Below are 15,542 nucleotides of genomic sequence, written 5' to 3' on the forward strand. Positions count from 1 at the left end.
TAAATAACCACAGAACCAAAATTTTAGAGCTTGAAAAGACTGAAACTAACTTTGATCTATGTGTCCAAAATAAATATACTAGACTACAACACACTTTAATTTTTCAAAACACCAGTTTCTTACAGACCAGTGTTTGTAAGAATGTGTTCAATGCCTAAAATATTAAGGTGAAAGTAATAAATGAGTCCTTTTTTGGTGCTGGATATCCATTCTGAACCATATTTCAGTGAACCTTGGGTACAAATCTCAGAAAGCATAGAAATTTTGAAAGACACAGAAATCTAGAAAGATGATCCTAAACGCAAATTGTACTGTTCTCTTATGCAGATTTCCAACTACTACTACTACGAGAAGTGAACATTCATTCCAGCATTTTGGGAGGCTGAGGCGAGTGGGCCACTTGAGGTCAGGAGTTTAAGACCAGCTTGGCCAACATGGCAAAACTCTGTGTCTACAAAAAATGAGCCTGACGTGGTGGCGCGCGCCTGTAATCCCAGCTACTCAGGAGCTGTGGCACAAGAATCGCTTGGCCTGGGAGGCAGAAGTTGCAGTGAGCTGAGATGGTGCCACTGCACTCCAGCCTAGGTGACAGAGTGAGACTCTGTCTCAAAAAAAAAAAAAAAAAAAAAGAAAAGAAAAAAAGAAGTGAACATGCATAAAACTGTACACCACAGACCAATTTTTTAAAAAGATTTTAACTTCAGGCTATCCCTTGACATACTTAAAAATCATAAGTTTAGAATCCTTGCCTTGTATAGCAAATAAATATTAACATAGTGAATTAAATGAAAGTAAATGTTAGAATGTGTATGAAAGCCTAGGCATAAGGCATGGCCTGTTAGAAGACTGAAGACACTTATTCCTGATCCTGAAATCCAAAGTAAACTATAAATTTGCTTTTAGATGGAAGGAGATTGAGGGAAATGAGAGGATGGAGTTTAATTTATAATGATGAAAAAAGAAACATACTCCTGAATTTGAAATCTGATTCTATTTGTGAAAGCACTTACATGCTTCGAAATATATCTATTTTTATCACAGCAATAAAAGATTCAAACTGAAAACTTAGTCTACGTGATTTTTTTAGCCAGCATTCACTTATAATTTATAATAAGCAATTTATTAGGAGATTGCTCTCCTGTTACTGCTTAACTGAAAGATTTAACTAATGATTGCTATCCCCATCAGGGACAATGAAATAATTCAGAATGTTCTGTTTATTCTCCCCTTTAAAGGTTAATTACCTTTGTTTAAACACTATCACAACTCCTCCCTGCCTACCCAGCATCACAGCTTATAATAGCAGTATAAAGATAAGTACTTTCTTTTGAAAAGTGATTTGAAAAATATTACATGTGGGAAAGGTGTTGGCTGCCATACCATGTATGTTATCCAGTATTTTCAACTTAAAAATATTCAACAAGAGTTAAAAATATAGACAAGTTTGCCACTATCTATTAGAGTTGAGTATGTGCATCATCTACAACCCATAATTCCACCTCTAGATACATACCCTAGAGAAACCTGGAACATGTACATCAGGGTAAATGTTGTGTGAAAGATGCACTTGAAGTTGAAAGAAAGGATGGAGAACCATTATCTACTTATCACATACACGTTATAATTTTCTTAGAGAAAAACATATACTCAGATTAAGTTGTTGAAGTTCACAATTATGTGGTCACCAAATACAATCTTATAAAAAGCATTGTATTGAAACCTTCCACCCATCCAACAATATTATTTCTTTACCCAAAGCAAAATCTCTAAAAAAATTTAACCACAAAGCAACCATGTGCACTAAATTCAACACAGATAGAAATCTTTATTTGGGTGGCAGAAAAAAAATATGCATTATTTCATTAAACAGTGATCCTACACAGAGAGAGATTTACCAACCATATTAATTCAGCAAAACTCAAAATACTTTTCTCCAAAATACATTTTCACCTATCCTTAGTGTCACTTCTTGTTAAAGACCAGTTTAGGTTTTACTAAATTAAAATAGTTTATATGTATACTATTATTAATTCAATTTGTATAACAAATCTTCTCTTCCCTCTTCTGAGAACTCAGCCAGAGTCACTATACAGTTATATTCTCCTTTCCACACTATCAATGAAAATTTAAGCAAAACATAGCGCTTTGAAAACCCCAATTATGTAATATGCAATTAATTCCAATGTATTTAAGAACATTAACAATTTGAATGCAGTTAATGTTGAAATATTTTTAAGATATTATCTTTACTAATTTTTACAGACTGACAAATATTAACTTAGAAAATATAGCATGATTAATATGAACAATAATTTTTTACTTAACATTTCATAACAATAAGGCTTATATTAAATTAATATTTACTTCAAAGTATTTGGCCCAAATTGAGTCAACATAATACATTAAAAGTCACGAATGTCTTGTTTCTTATTCGCTGTCTATGACGGTAATATCTCTAATTCAGACTCTGAAATTAGTCCACACTAAATTAAAAACAGGAATTAGAAAATCAGTTCTAAATTCACTTCTGCCTCTTAAACTATGAGATCTTGACCAAGTCATAGAACATAAAATCCAAGTTTCCTCATCTGTAAAATGGAAGGACACTATCGTATCTGCTCTGGTTATTCCACAAGGGTGATATAAAGAAGAAATCAAATAACCTATGTGAAAAGTCCCTGAAAAATATAAAACAAAAAGCAGACAGAAGGTGTTATTAGTGGTAAACAGTTATTATCCTATTAAGTACAGAGTCAAGTACACTGAAAAATGAATTACTGCATTTCTACCAGAAAAAAAATGTTTGATCTGTTCTTCCTGTAAGGTTATTAACTTTTTTAAAAAGAGTATGCATTTAAAATGTTATTTGCAAAATCAAAAGCTGATAAAAGAAAATTAGAAGAGAATGACTGACAGAATTTGAATAATACAAGGAAATTTGTCCAAAGTAGGAAGAAAATACATTACTGTGAAATAATTTATGAAAGGCAGTATCAACTCTTTAGGTGAAATGAAATCATGCTAGGAAATTAAAATACATTAATGTGTCAGACTTACCTCTGCCCATTTAAGAATACAAGTCATACAGAAGACATGATTACAGCTTTCTGGAAAACCAACTTCCTTTTCTAACAGACAATTAAGACATATTGGGCATCTGTCAGCCTCACTGTACAACAGACCAGTGGGAATAGTATTATCTCCGTTTTCTTCACCTGTTAAAGTAAAACAGCCATATGTGCTTTCAAGTTCTCCAGACCAAAAATCTTGTGTTTCTAGGAGCACAGTGGATTAGATACTCTAAAGGACCCTCCTACTATAAAGCAAATAGACCTTAGATAAATTATAACAAACATACTGCTTGAGCCCAACATGCCCAACATTTACTTTCTTATATTTTTTTAACAGGGGAGTGAAACAAACTTTTCATTAATTAAATTTAAAGTGAGTAATATTCAAATTTATCCCCATCCAGTTCCAACCAATCCAATAAGTAACAACTGTTAAATTTCTTTTGTGTTCTTCCTAAGAACTTTTAATGTACAGAAAAACAAATGCTAATACAAACTCTTCCACATTCCTTCCTTTACACAAATGCAAGAATACTATACACACTAGTCTGCTTTTTTCTTTATTCACATCTATTGATGGACATTCACTTGTTTTCAACTTTTGGCTATGACAAACAATGTTGCAATAAAAATTTAGTTATTTCACATTTTTAAAAGTATATCTGTAGTGTAAGTTCCTAAAAATGGAACTGCTAGAGTAATATGTGTATACATTTGTATTATGAATAGGTATTGCCAAATTATTCTCCTTAGGATTTGTACTAGTTTAAACTCCCACCAGTAATGTAACCAACTCATACAAAAGTATGCATCGCTGGCTCATAAGAAAATAAAAGATACTCTGAAATTCAACATAAAAATAAAACAGAAATAAAGAATTGGTCAGCTGAAATGTGAACAGTAAATATCAAGCAAAGTTGGAATTGTCCTGGGCACAACTGTCCAAACCAGTGTTTAGATCTGGAGACTAAGCCTTAGAACCACTTCAGGAAGGAGAACTAATCCTGATAGACTCCAGTATCAAGCCAAGACTCTTAAATGGGGCTAAAGAGGACCCAGCATGGGCCTGGGAAGAAACAAATACAAATCCTCTGGAGGAAAGAACACCTAAATTAGGCCCTCATAGATTTAATTTATCAAAAGTAAGCTCATAATCAAACATTACCAAACCTAAGAAAATAAGCTGTCTTGAGTGAGAAGCAGCAGGAAACACATTTAGAAATCCACTAACTTCAAATATCAGAAGTTTCAAATACCACATAAAATGGACAATCAGCAGATTAGATCCAAGAAAAATACTTGTGAATTGGAAGACAAATCTGAGGAAACCAGCTAGACTCTAGGAGACAGAAAAGGAAATATAAGACATAGCCTGTGAAACAGAGGTTAAGAAATGAGGTTACACAAAGGTCTAACATACTAATTGAAATCCAAAAGAGAATAAAGGAAAGGCAATGAAGAGGTAATGGTCAGGAAATGATTAAAAACATGAACCAACAAAGGAAACACAATGCATACTGTTAAGAGAAATAAAAATAATCCATGCCTAGAAACAATGGAGTAAAACTGTAAAACATCAAAGACGAAACCAAGACCTTAAAAGCAGAAAATGGGAAAAGACAGATCACCTACAAAAGAGAATGATAATCAGACTGGGAAGAAATTACCAGACAGCAAGGAAAAAAATAATTAATATCTTCAAAGTGCTAAGAGAAAAAAAACTATCATTCCAGAATTATATACCCAGTAAAACTATCTTTGAATAGTTTTAAAGTGGATAAAATAGATAAAAAAAATTCAGAGTTTATCACCAATAGACCTTCACTAAAGAAACTTCTCAGATTTATTTTCAGAAAGAAAAGAAATAAAGAGGAAATAAACTCAAGCAAACATTGCATAAAACATCATCTAACTGGTGGTGTCTGAAATAAAAGAACTCAAATAATGGAACTATAACCTATAAATTGAGATTAGGATGATCAGAGTTAAAGCATTCTTGGGTTCTTCTTCTGTTGGTAGTGAAGATTAAATTAGCTTTAGAAACAGAGGATAGTACCAATACTAACTTTTTTTCTTTTTTAAAAAGACAAGGACAAAAACAGAAACAGTAATTCCTAAACCAGTAGAGAGTAAACCTTTAAGAAAAAAGGGAGAAGTAAACAACTTAACAAATCACAAAACTTGATCAGTCGAAAATAAGATATGAGAAGAAAAAAAATGTGTATATACTTAGGCAGCTTATTTTGGAATTTAAGAACAACAATAACAAAAAACTCCTGTGTATTCTGAAATGTAAACAAGTGACAGTTTGGAAACAACTGTTTTGCTTTCAACAAACAAACTTTATAAAAATGAAAAGTTACCTTCCATGTCTTCATACTTCTTATCTCCCATATTTAGGGTACATACAGTTTTCTTCTTCATTTCTTTTTGGAAAAGGGTTTCCTATAAGATAAATTATAATAGAGAATTTTTATGTTTGCCTTCTCCCAATAATATCAATTTAAAAAAAAATCCTAAACTGTAAGAAATTATTTTACACATAAAAGAACACAGTACGAGCCAAGCCAGTTTGTGGATAATCCAGGACTCTTTTATACTCCTTGCTATCAAAATGCACAGTCTTATTGAAAGGAAAAGCCTTGGCCGTGCACGGTGGCTCATGCCTGTAATCCCAGCACTTTGGGAGGCTGAGGCGGGCGGACCACGAGGTCAGCAGATCAAGACCATCCTGGCTAATACGGTGAAACCCTGTCTCTACTAAAAACACAAAAAATTAGCCGGGCGTGGTGGCAGGTGCCTATAGTCCCCAGCTGCTCGGGAGTTTGAGGCAGGAGAATGGCGTGAACCCGGGAGGCAAAGCTTGCAGTGAGCCAAGATCGTGCCACTGCACTCCAGCCTGGGCAACAGAGTGAGACTCTGTCTCAAAAAAAAAAAAAAAAAAAAAAAAAAAAAAAAAAAAAAAAAGGAAAGGAAAAGCCTTTTATAACTATTAAGCAACAAAGCCTAAATGATACATTTTGTGGCACAGACATAAATGCAATTGAAGCTTAAGGAACAGAGATCAATTTGGAATAGAGTTTTCAGAGAATGTGATAGGTTTTTGTGTTGAGCAACTTCAGGCATTCAAGGAGCAACATAGTATGGCGAAATACAATAGCATTTAGCTAGGCCAATCTCACAACTGAGTGGGTGAGAGTAAAGAGTGGGTGAAAGTGTGTGTGTGTGTGTGTGTGTGTGTGTGTCTACTAAGGAGACAGTTGTGTGTGTGTATGTGTCTCTATTGAGGAGGGGGTTGGCATGTAAGCCATGAATTTTATCTGAAAAATCACAGTGAGGGGTAATAAGAAATAAGCAGAGCAATGTAAATCAAGTATGGCTAGATTATAGATGGATCACTAATGATTGTCTGAGAACCTTAGATTCAATCTTATAGATTCTCTGAAGAAGAGTGACAAGATAAAAGTGATGTAAGTGAATTTTTTTAAAAAAAGATTGATATGCCAGCTAAGTATGGATTGGATTACAATGGAAAGAGATTATAAGCAGAGATATTTGCATAGCTAAAGTACTGGCTGTGAAGTATATTTGAAAAGCACAAAATTAAAGGGCTTAAGAATTTCTGAGATTTGGTGAGCAACTACAGTGAAGGAGACAATATCCTGGCCTAAAAGACTAGGAAAATGGTGCTTATAAAAACGTAAAAATGAGAAAAGTGGGAAAGGATGTTAATGTGGCAAAGGCAAGAAATTCATACAGTAACATTTTTTTTTTTTTAATCAACTCTTTTTCCTAAGAGATGGGGTCTTGCTATGTTTCCCAGGCTGGTCTCCAACTCCTGGGCTCAAGCGATCTTCCTGCCTCCACCTCCCAAAATGCTGGATTACAGGCATAAGCCACTGCACCTGGCCTTAAATCAACTCTTAATATTCCTTCCTGAACTGATGCAAGACATAATTGCAACGAAATGTCCAAATATGCATTTATATCTAGGCACAAGAAATCCCTGATTTTATCAGTTGTGATTCTCCTATATGTATCTGAATGGGTTTTTCCATTAAATTTCTAAAATAATTTACACATGGTAGTTTCTACATTAAAGGTATGAACTGCCCAGGAAAATTCTCTACTTGGTTAAATAAGGAGAAATACAAAGTCCCACACTTATAGTTCAAAAACCAACCATAAAAGCAGAAGAAACTTAGTAGCATATGTAAGAATGATTTAAAGGTTGTAGATTAAATACAACCTCAAAATGAGTCAGCATTAGAATCTAAAAAATTTTTTTAATCCAATCAATCTGATGATAAAAGTTGGATGAGGAATATTTCCCACTCTTAGCCTATGTGTGCAACATTTGTTTTAGTTCTGGTGCAAACTAACTTGTTTTAATTCTGGTATTTAAGGACAAACAACATAATGATAAATGTCCAGGGAAGATGACTAAAATGGTGACAGCCCTGGAAACCCTATCATATGCAGAAAGGTAAACTAGTAAGAATATTTAGCTTGGAAGAACAGAAAGCTTAAGAACATTAGCAATTATCTTCAAATAAAATGAACTGTTCTGAAGGGAGGTAGAATAATCTATCAATGAAAGTATTCAAGCAAAGGCCCAGTGATCTTTTGTGGGTTTTTTTTTTTTTTTTTTTTAGCTCCAAGATTTATAGAATACTATAGGTATACTAGGCAATTCTCTTAGTACTGAACAAGGCAGAAATCTCTACCTTTATGTTCTAGTGGAGAAGACAAAATAAACAAAATAGTAAGTAAAATGTCTAGTATGTTAGACGTTGAGAAGTGCTATGGAGAAAAATTAAAAACAGGGTGGCTATTAAGGAACAAAAAAAAGAGGAAGCTGTTGTTTCATACAGAATACTCAGGGAAAGCTTCTGTGATAAAGGGACATTTGAACTGGCAATCACAAAGCAGCAAGTGAGACAGTTATGTGAATATCATCCAGTGCTTCCAGGCTGAGCATTCTTGGCAGAGAGAATAGCCAATATGAAAGTCCTAAGGCATGTCTGGTATGTTCAAGGAACAACAAAGAGATGAATGACTAGAATACAGTGAAAGAAGAAAAGCAGATGAGGACAGAGAGGTAATATAAGATCATGTAGCACCTTCTAGGCTAAGGTAAGACTGGCTTCTCCGAGTGACATGAGCGACTAGGGGTTTCTGAACAGAGGAAGCAAGGGAAAAAGTAGAGGCCAGCAAGGAGACTACCGCAATAATCTAGGGAAGAGATAGATAGTGGCTTATACCATAGTGGTAGCAAAGGTGATGAAATGTACTCAGATTTCAGATGTTTTGAAAATATGGCCATCAGGATTTCCTGGTAAATTCAAAGTGGAGTATTTGTTAGAGGGCAAGGATCCAGGATAACTCCAAAGTATTTTGATCTAACCAGCTCAAATGATAGAGTTGACTGAACAGAAGATTATTATTTTAAAAATTCAGATATGAAATTAGTATGGCTATTACGGAAGGGCACATAAAGTCTCCTCAAAAAAACTAAAAATAAGCCAGGTGCTGTAGTGTGCACATATAATCCCAGGAAGCTGAAGTGGGAGGACAATTTGAGCCAAGTTGCTCAAGACCGGTCCAGGAAACAGAACAAGACCCCACCTCAAAAACAAAAACAACCTAAAATAGAACTACCATATAATCCAGCAATTCCACTACTGGGTATATATCCAAAAGAAAGGAAATCAATATAATGAAGCGTTATCTGCAATCCCATATTTACTGCAGCACTATTCACAACAGTCAAAATATGAACTCAATCCAAATGTCTATCAATGGATGAATAAAGAAAATGTGGTATATATACACAAGGGAACATTATTTGGCCACAAAAAGGAATAAATCCTATCATTTGCAGCAACATGCATGAAACTGGAGGTCATTATGTAAAGTGAAATAAGGCAGGCACAGACACACAAACATTGCATGGTCTTACTCATATGTGGGAGCTAAAAAAGTGGATCTCATGAGAACAGAGAGTAGACTGGTGGTTACAAGAGGCGGGGGTTAGGGGATAAAATGAGGTTGATTAATGGATACAAAACTACAGTTAAGATAGAAGAAATGAGACCCAGAGTATGGTCAGTTGGGTGACTATAATCTACTGTATACTTCAAAACCAGCTAGAAAGGAGAATTTGAATATTCCCAGCATAAAGAAAAATGTTTAAGGTGATGGACATCCCAACTACCTTGGTTTGATCCTATCTTACATGAATGTATCAAAGTATTATATGTACCCCTAAAATACATACATGTATTTTGATACACCTATTATGTATCAAGAAAAACTTTTTTAACAATTCAGTTACAGGTTAATCTCCTTGCTATTCATGCAGAAAGGCAGCATTAGTACCACCTAGGAACTCGTTACAAATGCAGGATATCTCAGGTACCATCCATATCTAGTGAATCAAAATCTGCATTTTGTCAAGATCTCTACATAATTCACATGTGCATTAAAGTCTGAGAAGCACCACGCTAGACAACTTCCCAATTTATTTACTTTTAGAGTTATATTGCACTGCTATATATTATTTTTTATTTGGGGAAATTCATACCATACTATCTCCTTCATTATCCTAAATAGCTGAGAATAAAAAAATATTAAGGTTGGAGTTAATTCAATGTGATAAAATGTCATTTGAAAGTTAACACAATATTTTACTTCCAACTATGTGGTCAATTTTGGAATAGGTGTGGTGTGGTGCTGAAAAAAATGTATATTCTGTTGATTTGGGGTGGAGAGTTCTGTAGATGTCTATTAGGTCCACTTTGTGCAGAGCTGAGTTCAATTCCTGGATATCCTTGTTAACTTTCTGTCTCGTTGATCTCTCTAATGTTGACAGTGGGGTGTTAAAATCTCCCATTATTATTGTGTGGGAGTTTAAGTCCCTTTGTAGGTCACTCAGGACTTGCTTTATGAATCTGGGTGCTCCTGTGTTGGGTGCATATATATTTAGGATAGTTAGCTCTTCTTGTTGGATTGATCCCTTTACCATTATGTAATGGCCTTCTTTGTCTCTTTTGATCTTTGTTGGTTTAAAGTCTATTTTATCAGAGACTAGGATTGCAACCCCTGCCTTTTTTTGTTTTCCATTTGCTTGATAGATCTTCCTCCATCCCTTTATTTTGAGTCTATGTGTGTCTCTGCACGTGAGATGGGTTTCCTGAATACAGCACACTAATGGGTCTTGACTCCTTATCCAGTTTGCCAGTGTGTGTCTTTTAATTGGAGCATTTAGCCCATTTACATTTAAAGTTAATATTGTTATGCGTGAATTTGATCCTGTCATTATGATGTTAGTTGGTTATTTTGCTCGTTAGTTGATGCAGTTTCTTCCTAGCCTCGATGGTCTTTACAATTTGGCATGTTTTTGCAGGGGCTGGTACTGGTTGTTCCTTTCCATGTTTAGTGCTTCCTTCAGGAGCTCTTTTAGGGCAGGCCTGGTGGTGACAAAATCACTCAGCATTTGCTTGTCTGTAAAGTATTTTATTTCTCCTTCACTTATGAAGCTTAGTTTGGCTGGATATGAAATTCCGGGTTGAAAATTCTTTTCTTTGAGAATGTTGAATATTGGCCCCCACTCTCTTCTGGCTTGTAGAGTTTCTGCTGAGAGATCAGCTGTTAGTCTGATGGGCTTCCCTTTGTGGGTAACCTGACCTTTCTCTCTGGCTGCCCTTAACATTTTTTCCTTCATTTCAACTTTGGTGAATCTGACAATTATGTGTCTTGGAGTTGCTCTTCTCGAGGAGTATCTTTGTGGCGTTCTCTGTATTTCCTGAATCTGAATGCTGGCCTGCCTTGCTAGATTGGGGAAGTTCTCCTGGATAATATCTTGCAGAGTGTTTTCCAACTTGGTTCCATTCTCCCCGTCATTTTCAGGTACACCAATCAGACGTAGGTTTGGTCTTTTCACATAGTCCCAAATTTCTTGGAGGCTTTGTTCGTTCCTTTTTATTCTTTTTTCTCTAAACTTCCCTTCTCGCTTCATTTCATTTATTTCATCTTCCATCGCTGATACCCTTTCTTCCAGTTGATCACATCAGCTACCGAGGCTTCTGCAATCTTCGCGTAGTTCTCGATACTTGGCTTTCAGCTCCATCAGCTCCTTTAAGCCCTTCTCTCCATTGGTTATTCTAGTTATCCATTCTTCTAATTTTTTTTCAAAGTTTTTAATTTCTTTGCTATTGTTTTGAATTTCCTCCCATAGCTCGGAGTAGTTTGATCGTCTGAAGCCTTCTTCTCTCAACTCGTCAAAGTCATTCTCCGTCCAGCTTTGTTCCGTTGCTGGTGAGGAACTGCATTCCTTTGGAGGAGGAGAGGTGCTCTGCTTTTTAGTTTCCAGTTTTTCTGCTCTGTTTTTTCACCATCTTTGTGGTTTTATCTACTTTTGGTCTTTGATGATGGTGATGTACAGATGGGTTTTTGGTGTAGATGTCCTTTCTGTTTGTTAGTTTTCCTTCTACCAGACAGGACCCTCAGCTGCAGGTCTGTTGGAGTTTGCTAGAGGTCCACTCCAGACCCTGTTTGGCTGGGTGTCAAGCAGCAGTGGCTGCAGAACAGCGGATTTTCGTGAGACCACAAATTCAGCTGTCTGATAGTTCCTCTGGAAGTTTTGTCTCAGAGGAGTACCCGGCCGAGTGAGGTGTCAGTCTGTCCCTACTGGGGGGTGCCTCCCAGTTAGGCTGCTCGGGGGTCAGGGACCCACTTTAGGAGGTAGTCTGTCCGTTCTCAGATGTCCAGCTGTGTGCTGGGAGAACCACTACTCTCTTCAAAGTTGTCAGTCAGACAGGGACATTTAAGTCTGCAGAGGTTCCTGCTGAATTTTTGTTTGTCTGTGCCCTGCCCCCAGAGGTGGAGCCTACAGAGGCAGGCAGGCCTCCTTGAGCTGTGGTGGGCTCCACCCTGTTCGAGCTTCCTGGCTGCTTTGTTTACCTAAGCAAGCCTGGGCAATGGCGGGCACCCCTCCCCCAGCCTTGCTGCCGCCTTGCAGTTTGATTTCAGACTGCTGTGCTAGCAATCAGCGAGACTCCGTGGGCATAGGACCCTCCAAGCCAGGTGCGGGACACAGTCTCCTGGTGTGCCGTTTTCCAGGCCCGTTGGAAAATTGCAGTATTAGGGTGGGACTGACCCGATCTTCCAGGTGCCGCCTGTTACCCCTTTCTTTGACTAGGAAAGGGAACTCCCTGACTCCTTGCGCTTCCCGAGTGAGGCAATGCCTCGCCCTGCTTCGGCTTGCGCGCAGTGTGCTGCACAGGCTGTCGTGCACAGGCTGTCCTGCACCCACTGTTTGGCACTCCCTAGTGAGATAAACCCGGTACCTCAAACAGAGATGCAGAAATCACCCGTCTTCTGTGTCCCTCAGGCTGGGAGCTGCAGACCGGAGCTGTTCCTATTCAGCCATCTTGGCTCCTTTAAAAACCTAAGAGATGTTCAGATGTAATATACTATCCCTTTATGTAATGCAATGATTTATTTGTCCTATTTAATAGTCTAACCTATGCTATTTTCACATTTCCTCCTTTAAGCATACTAACCTGATATATAATTTATATTTTAAAGTGGGGTGCGTTGGTGTATGCCTGTAATCCTAGCTACTTAAAAGGCCGAGGTGGGAGGATCACTTGAGCCCAAGAAGTTCAAGACCAGCCTGGGCAACATAGCAAGACCCTGTTAAAAAAAAAAACAAACCTACAATTAATATTTTATAGTAAGCACGGTCTTCTCTAAGACCCATATAGTGAAATATACATGAGAAACTGAGAAACCTCAATCAAGTTACAGACTGCCTTTGTTAGAAATCTGCTTTAATGGCCGGGTGCGGTGGCTCACGCAAGTAATCCCAGCACTTTGGGAGGCCGAGGCGGGAGGAGCATCTAAAATCAGGAGTTCGAGACCAGCCTGGCCAACATGGCGAAACCTTGTCTCTACTAAAAATACAAAAATTAGCTGGGTGTGGTGGCAGGCACCTATAATCCCAGCTACACGGGAGGCTGAGGCAGGAGAATTGCTTGAACACAGGAGGCGGAGGTTGCAGTGAATCGAGATCGTGCCACTGCACTCCAGCCTGGGCAACAGAGTGAGGCTCCATCTCAAAAAGAAAGAAATCTGCTTTACAAACTGTTTAAGCATTCCAAAGTTGCATGCTTTATTCCTTAACATGTCCTGTATTAACTGTTTTTATACCTGAAAATGATTATGCCATGTTACTAATTTAGTCATTTAAAATGACAGGAACTTAGCATTTTGCTAGATGAAAGTCGTAAGTCTCAGTTCAACAACTTATAAACTTGTAACTTGTCCTGTTTATCTGTTCTATCTGCCTGGACTCCAGTTTTCAATCCAAGGATCCACGAGTATTTTTGAATAAAAGCTTTGCTTTGAATATCCAGTAACAGGAACACAGTAATACCACACAGAGTCATGGTCCTAGCCGGTAATTTGTGGTCAATAGACCTAAGAAATAAGATGTGGGTAGGTAGGACTATCCTTCCTTGTAGTTACCTGAAAAGTTAGATATATCTCAATTTTGTGTTATTAACTATTTATGGCTTTATAATCATAAGTTATATTCTACCAAATCTACTTATTAGTTCTACTAAGTTCTGTAAGTTAATTATCTATAAGTCAAATTGTATTTTCTTTTATTGGTTCTACATGTACTAAATGGATGTTAATTCTAGATTTTCAGTAAACTTTGCTTTTCTGATTATTTTAATTTACAAATGTCAATCTTTAATGTTTCTTCCTAGGCTTTATCTTTCTAAGCTGAAGTATCTTTTTAGTTTGTTACCCCTAATATAATGATCTAACATACTTCTATCTTCCAGTTGCTCTTTTCCATTTCATAACATATTGTTTCTGCTAGATACTGTAAGTGACACTCCAAATATGTTCATATAATAATTGGGGTAGAATGGTCTAAGTTTTAAATTTTATTTAGCATATAAGAAGGTATTAAAGTTTGGAATTTAAAATTTAAAAAGAAAGCACTGATACAAATCAGTTTTTAGGAACTCAAAACTCATTTTCCCACAGTAGAATACATGGAAATGAGTGTCCTGGGCCAGCCACTACACTGCATTCAAATAACGGTAGTGACGCATGGCACAGTGGCTCACACCTGTAATCCCAGCACTTTGGGAGGCAGAGGCAGGCGGATCGCTTTAAGTCAGGAGGTCGAGACTAGCCTGACCAACATGGTGAAACCCCGTCTCTACTAAAAATACAAAAAATTAGCTGGGCGTGGTGTAATCCCAGCTACAGGCTGAGGCAGGAGAATTGCTTGAACCCAGGAGGTGGAGGCTGCAGAGAGCCGAGATCACGCCACTGTACTCCAGCCGGGGTGACAGAGCGAGACTCCATCTCAAAGAAAACCCAAAAAAGCAAAAAACAAAAATGGTCTGTATTAAGGCATTTCAGTTCTCTAGAATAGTGCTGCCCAACAGAGAATTCTTCCATCAAGCACTTCAAGTGTGGACAGTGCATGTGAGAAACTAAATTTTAAATTTTTGTGAAGTTTTAGTTAAATAGCCCAATGTGCTACTGTAGAGCTATTTAAAAATATATTTAATAGCTGCACTGCTACTGTGGAGCACAGCTGTTAAAAACCTGTTTCAAGTTATATTTGGGATGCGAAGAATGTACATTCCCTTTTAACAGTTGCTGGGTACCTCAAGCCTCAGGGAATCAGAAGTAGTCAGGGTTCCTAATAATGTAAACTATTCTTTAGCCTAGTCTGGTGTGGTTTCAAATTACTACCCTTCTTTCTTTCTATTTTTTTTCTTCCAAAGTCTGTTTGTTTCTGCTATTACAAAACAGAGCTCCTTTCCCTTCCAGTTCACTTCAAAACTCCCTCTCCCTGCTTGCTCTTGCTGTTCTTCAAGTAAGCCCATGGTATCTAAAGACATCTACATCCTGGTTAATACTACAAACTTTAGAATCCAGCAGGTCTAGATTCAAATCCTAACTCTACCATCATTCAGTAAATGGCTGTCATCAAGATCATTATTATTCTTACAGTCAGAAACAACAGAGAAATAGGAAACAGTAATAAAACTGTTGCTTGCCACTTTGTTTTCCCTAAAGCAAATGCAAGGACTGAAAAAAGATAAATTAACATTACTAAATAACAACTAAATTGATCAAGTCTCCTATTAGAGAGAGAGAGAGAGAGAGAGAGAGAGTGTGTGTGTGTGTGTGTGTGTGTGTGTGTTTGTGTTTTAAGAGAAACAGTCTTGCTCTGTCATCCAGGCTGCAGTGTGGTGGCACAATTACAGCTCACTGCAGCCTTGAATTCCTGGGCTCAAGCAATCCTCCTGCCTCAACATCTCAAGTAGCTAGGACTGCAGCTGCACACCACCACATTCAACCATTTTTTTTTTTTTAAGATGGAGTCTCACTCTGTCGCCCAGGCTGGAGTGCAGTGGTGCATCTCAACTC

The 15,542-nt window shown here is 37.2% G+C and overlaps 1 protein-coding gene across 3 annotated transcripts in view; it reads right to left on the reverse strand.

Annotated features, from left to right (window-relative positions):
• The window catches only part of SCAF11 (SR-related CTD associated factor 11), an 80,043-nt gene that overhangs the window by 40,760 nt on the left and 23,741 nt on the right, over positions 1-15,542 (reverse strand). For 2 of the 3 annotated variants that reach the window (XM_055246770.2, XM_063620203.1), the window contains exons 2-3: positions 5,435-5,516; positions 3,058-3,215 (exon numbers count right to left, since the gene is read on the reverse strand). In XM_055246770.2, coding sequence (XP_055102745.2) covers positions 3,058-3,215; positions 5,435-5,495 — 219 coding nt within the window. In that variant the 5' untranslated portion in view covers positions 5,496-5,516. Of the gene's footprint in view, positions 1-3,057; positions 3,216-5,434; positions 5,517-12,637; positions 12,771-15,542 lie in introns of all 3 variants that reach the window. The other variant, XM_063620204.1, reaches the window with a different exon arrangement.

Source organism: Symphalangus syndactylus, chromosome 17 (assembly GCF_028878055.3).
Source record: "Symphalangus syndactylus isolate Jambi chromosome 17, NHGRI_mSymSyn1-v2.1_pri, whole genome shotgun sequence".
Classification (NCBI taxonomy): Eukaryota; Metazoa; Chordata; class Mammalia; order Primates; family Hylobatidae; genus Symphalangus; species Symphalangus syndactylus.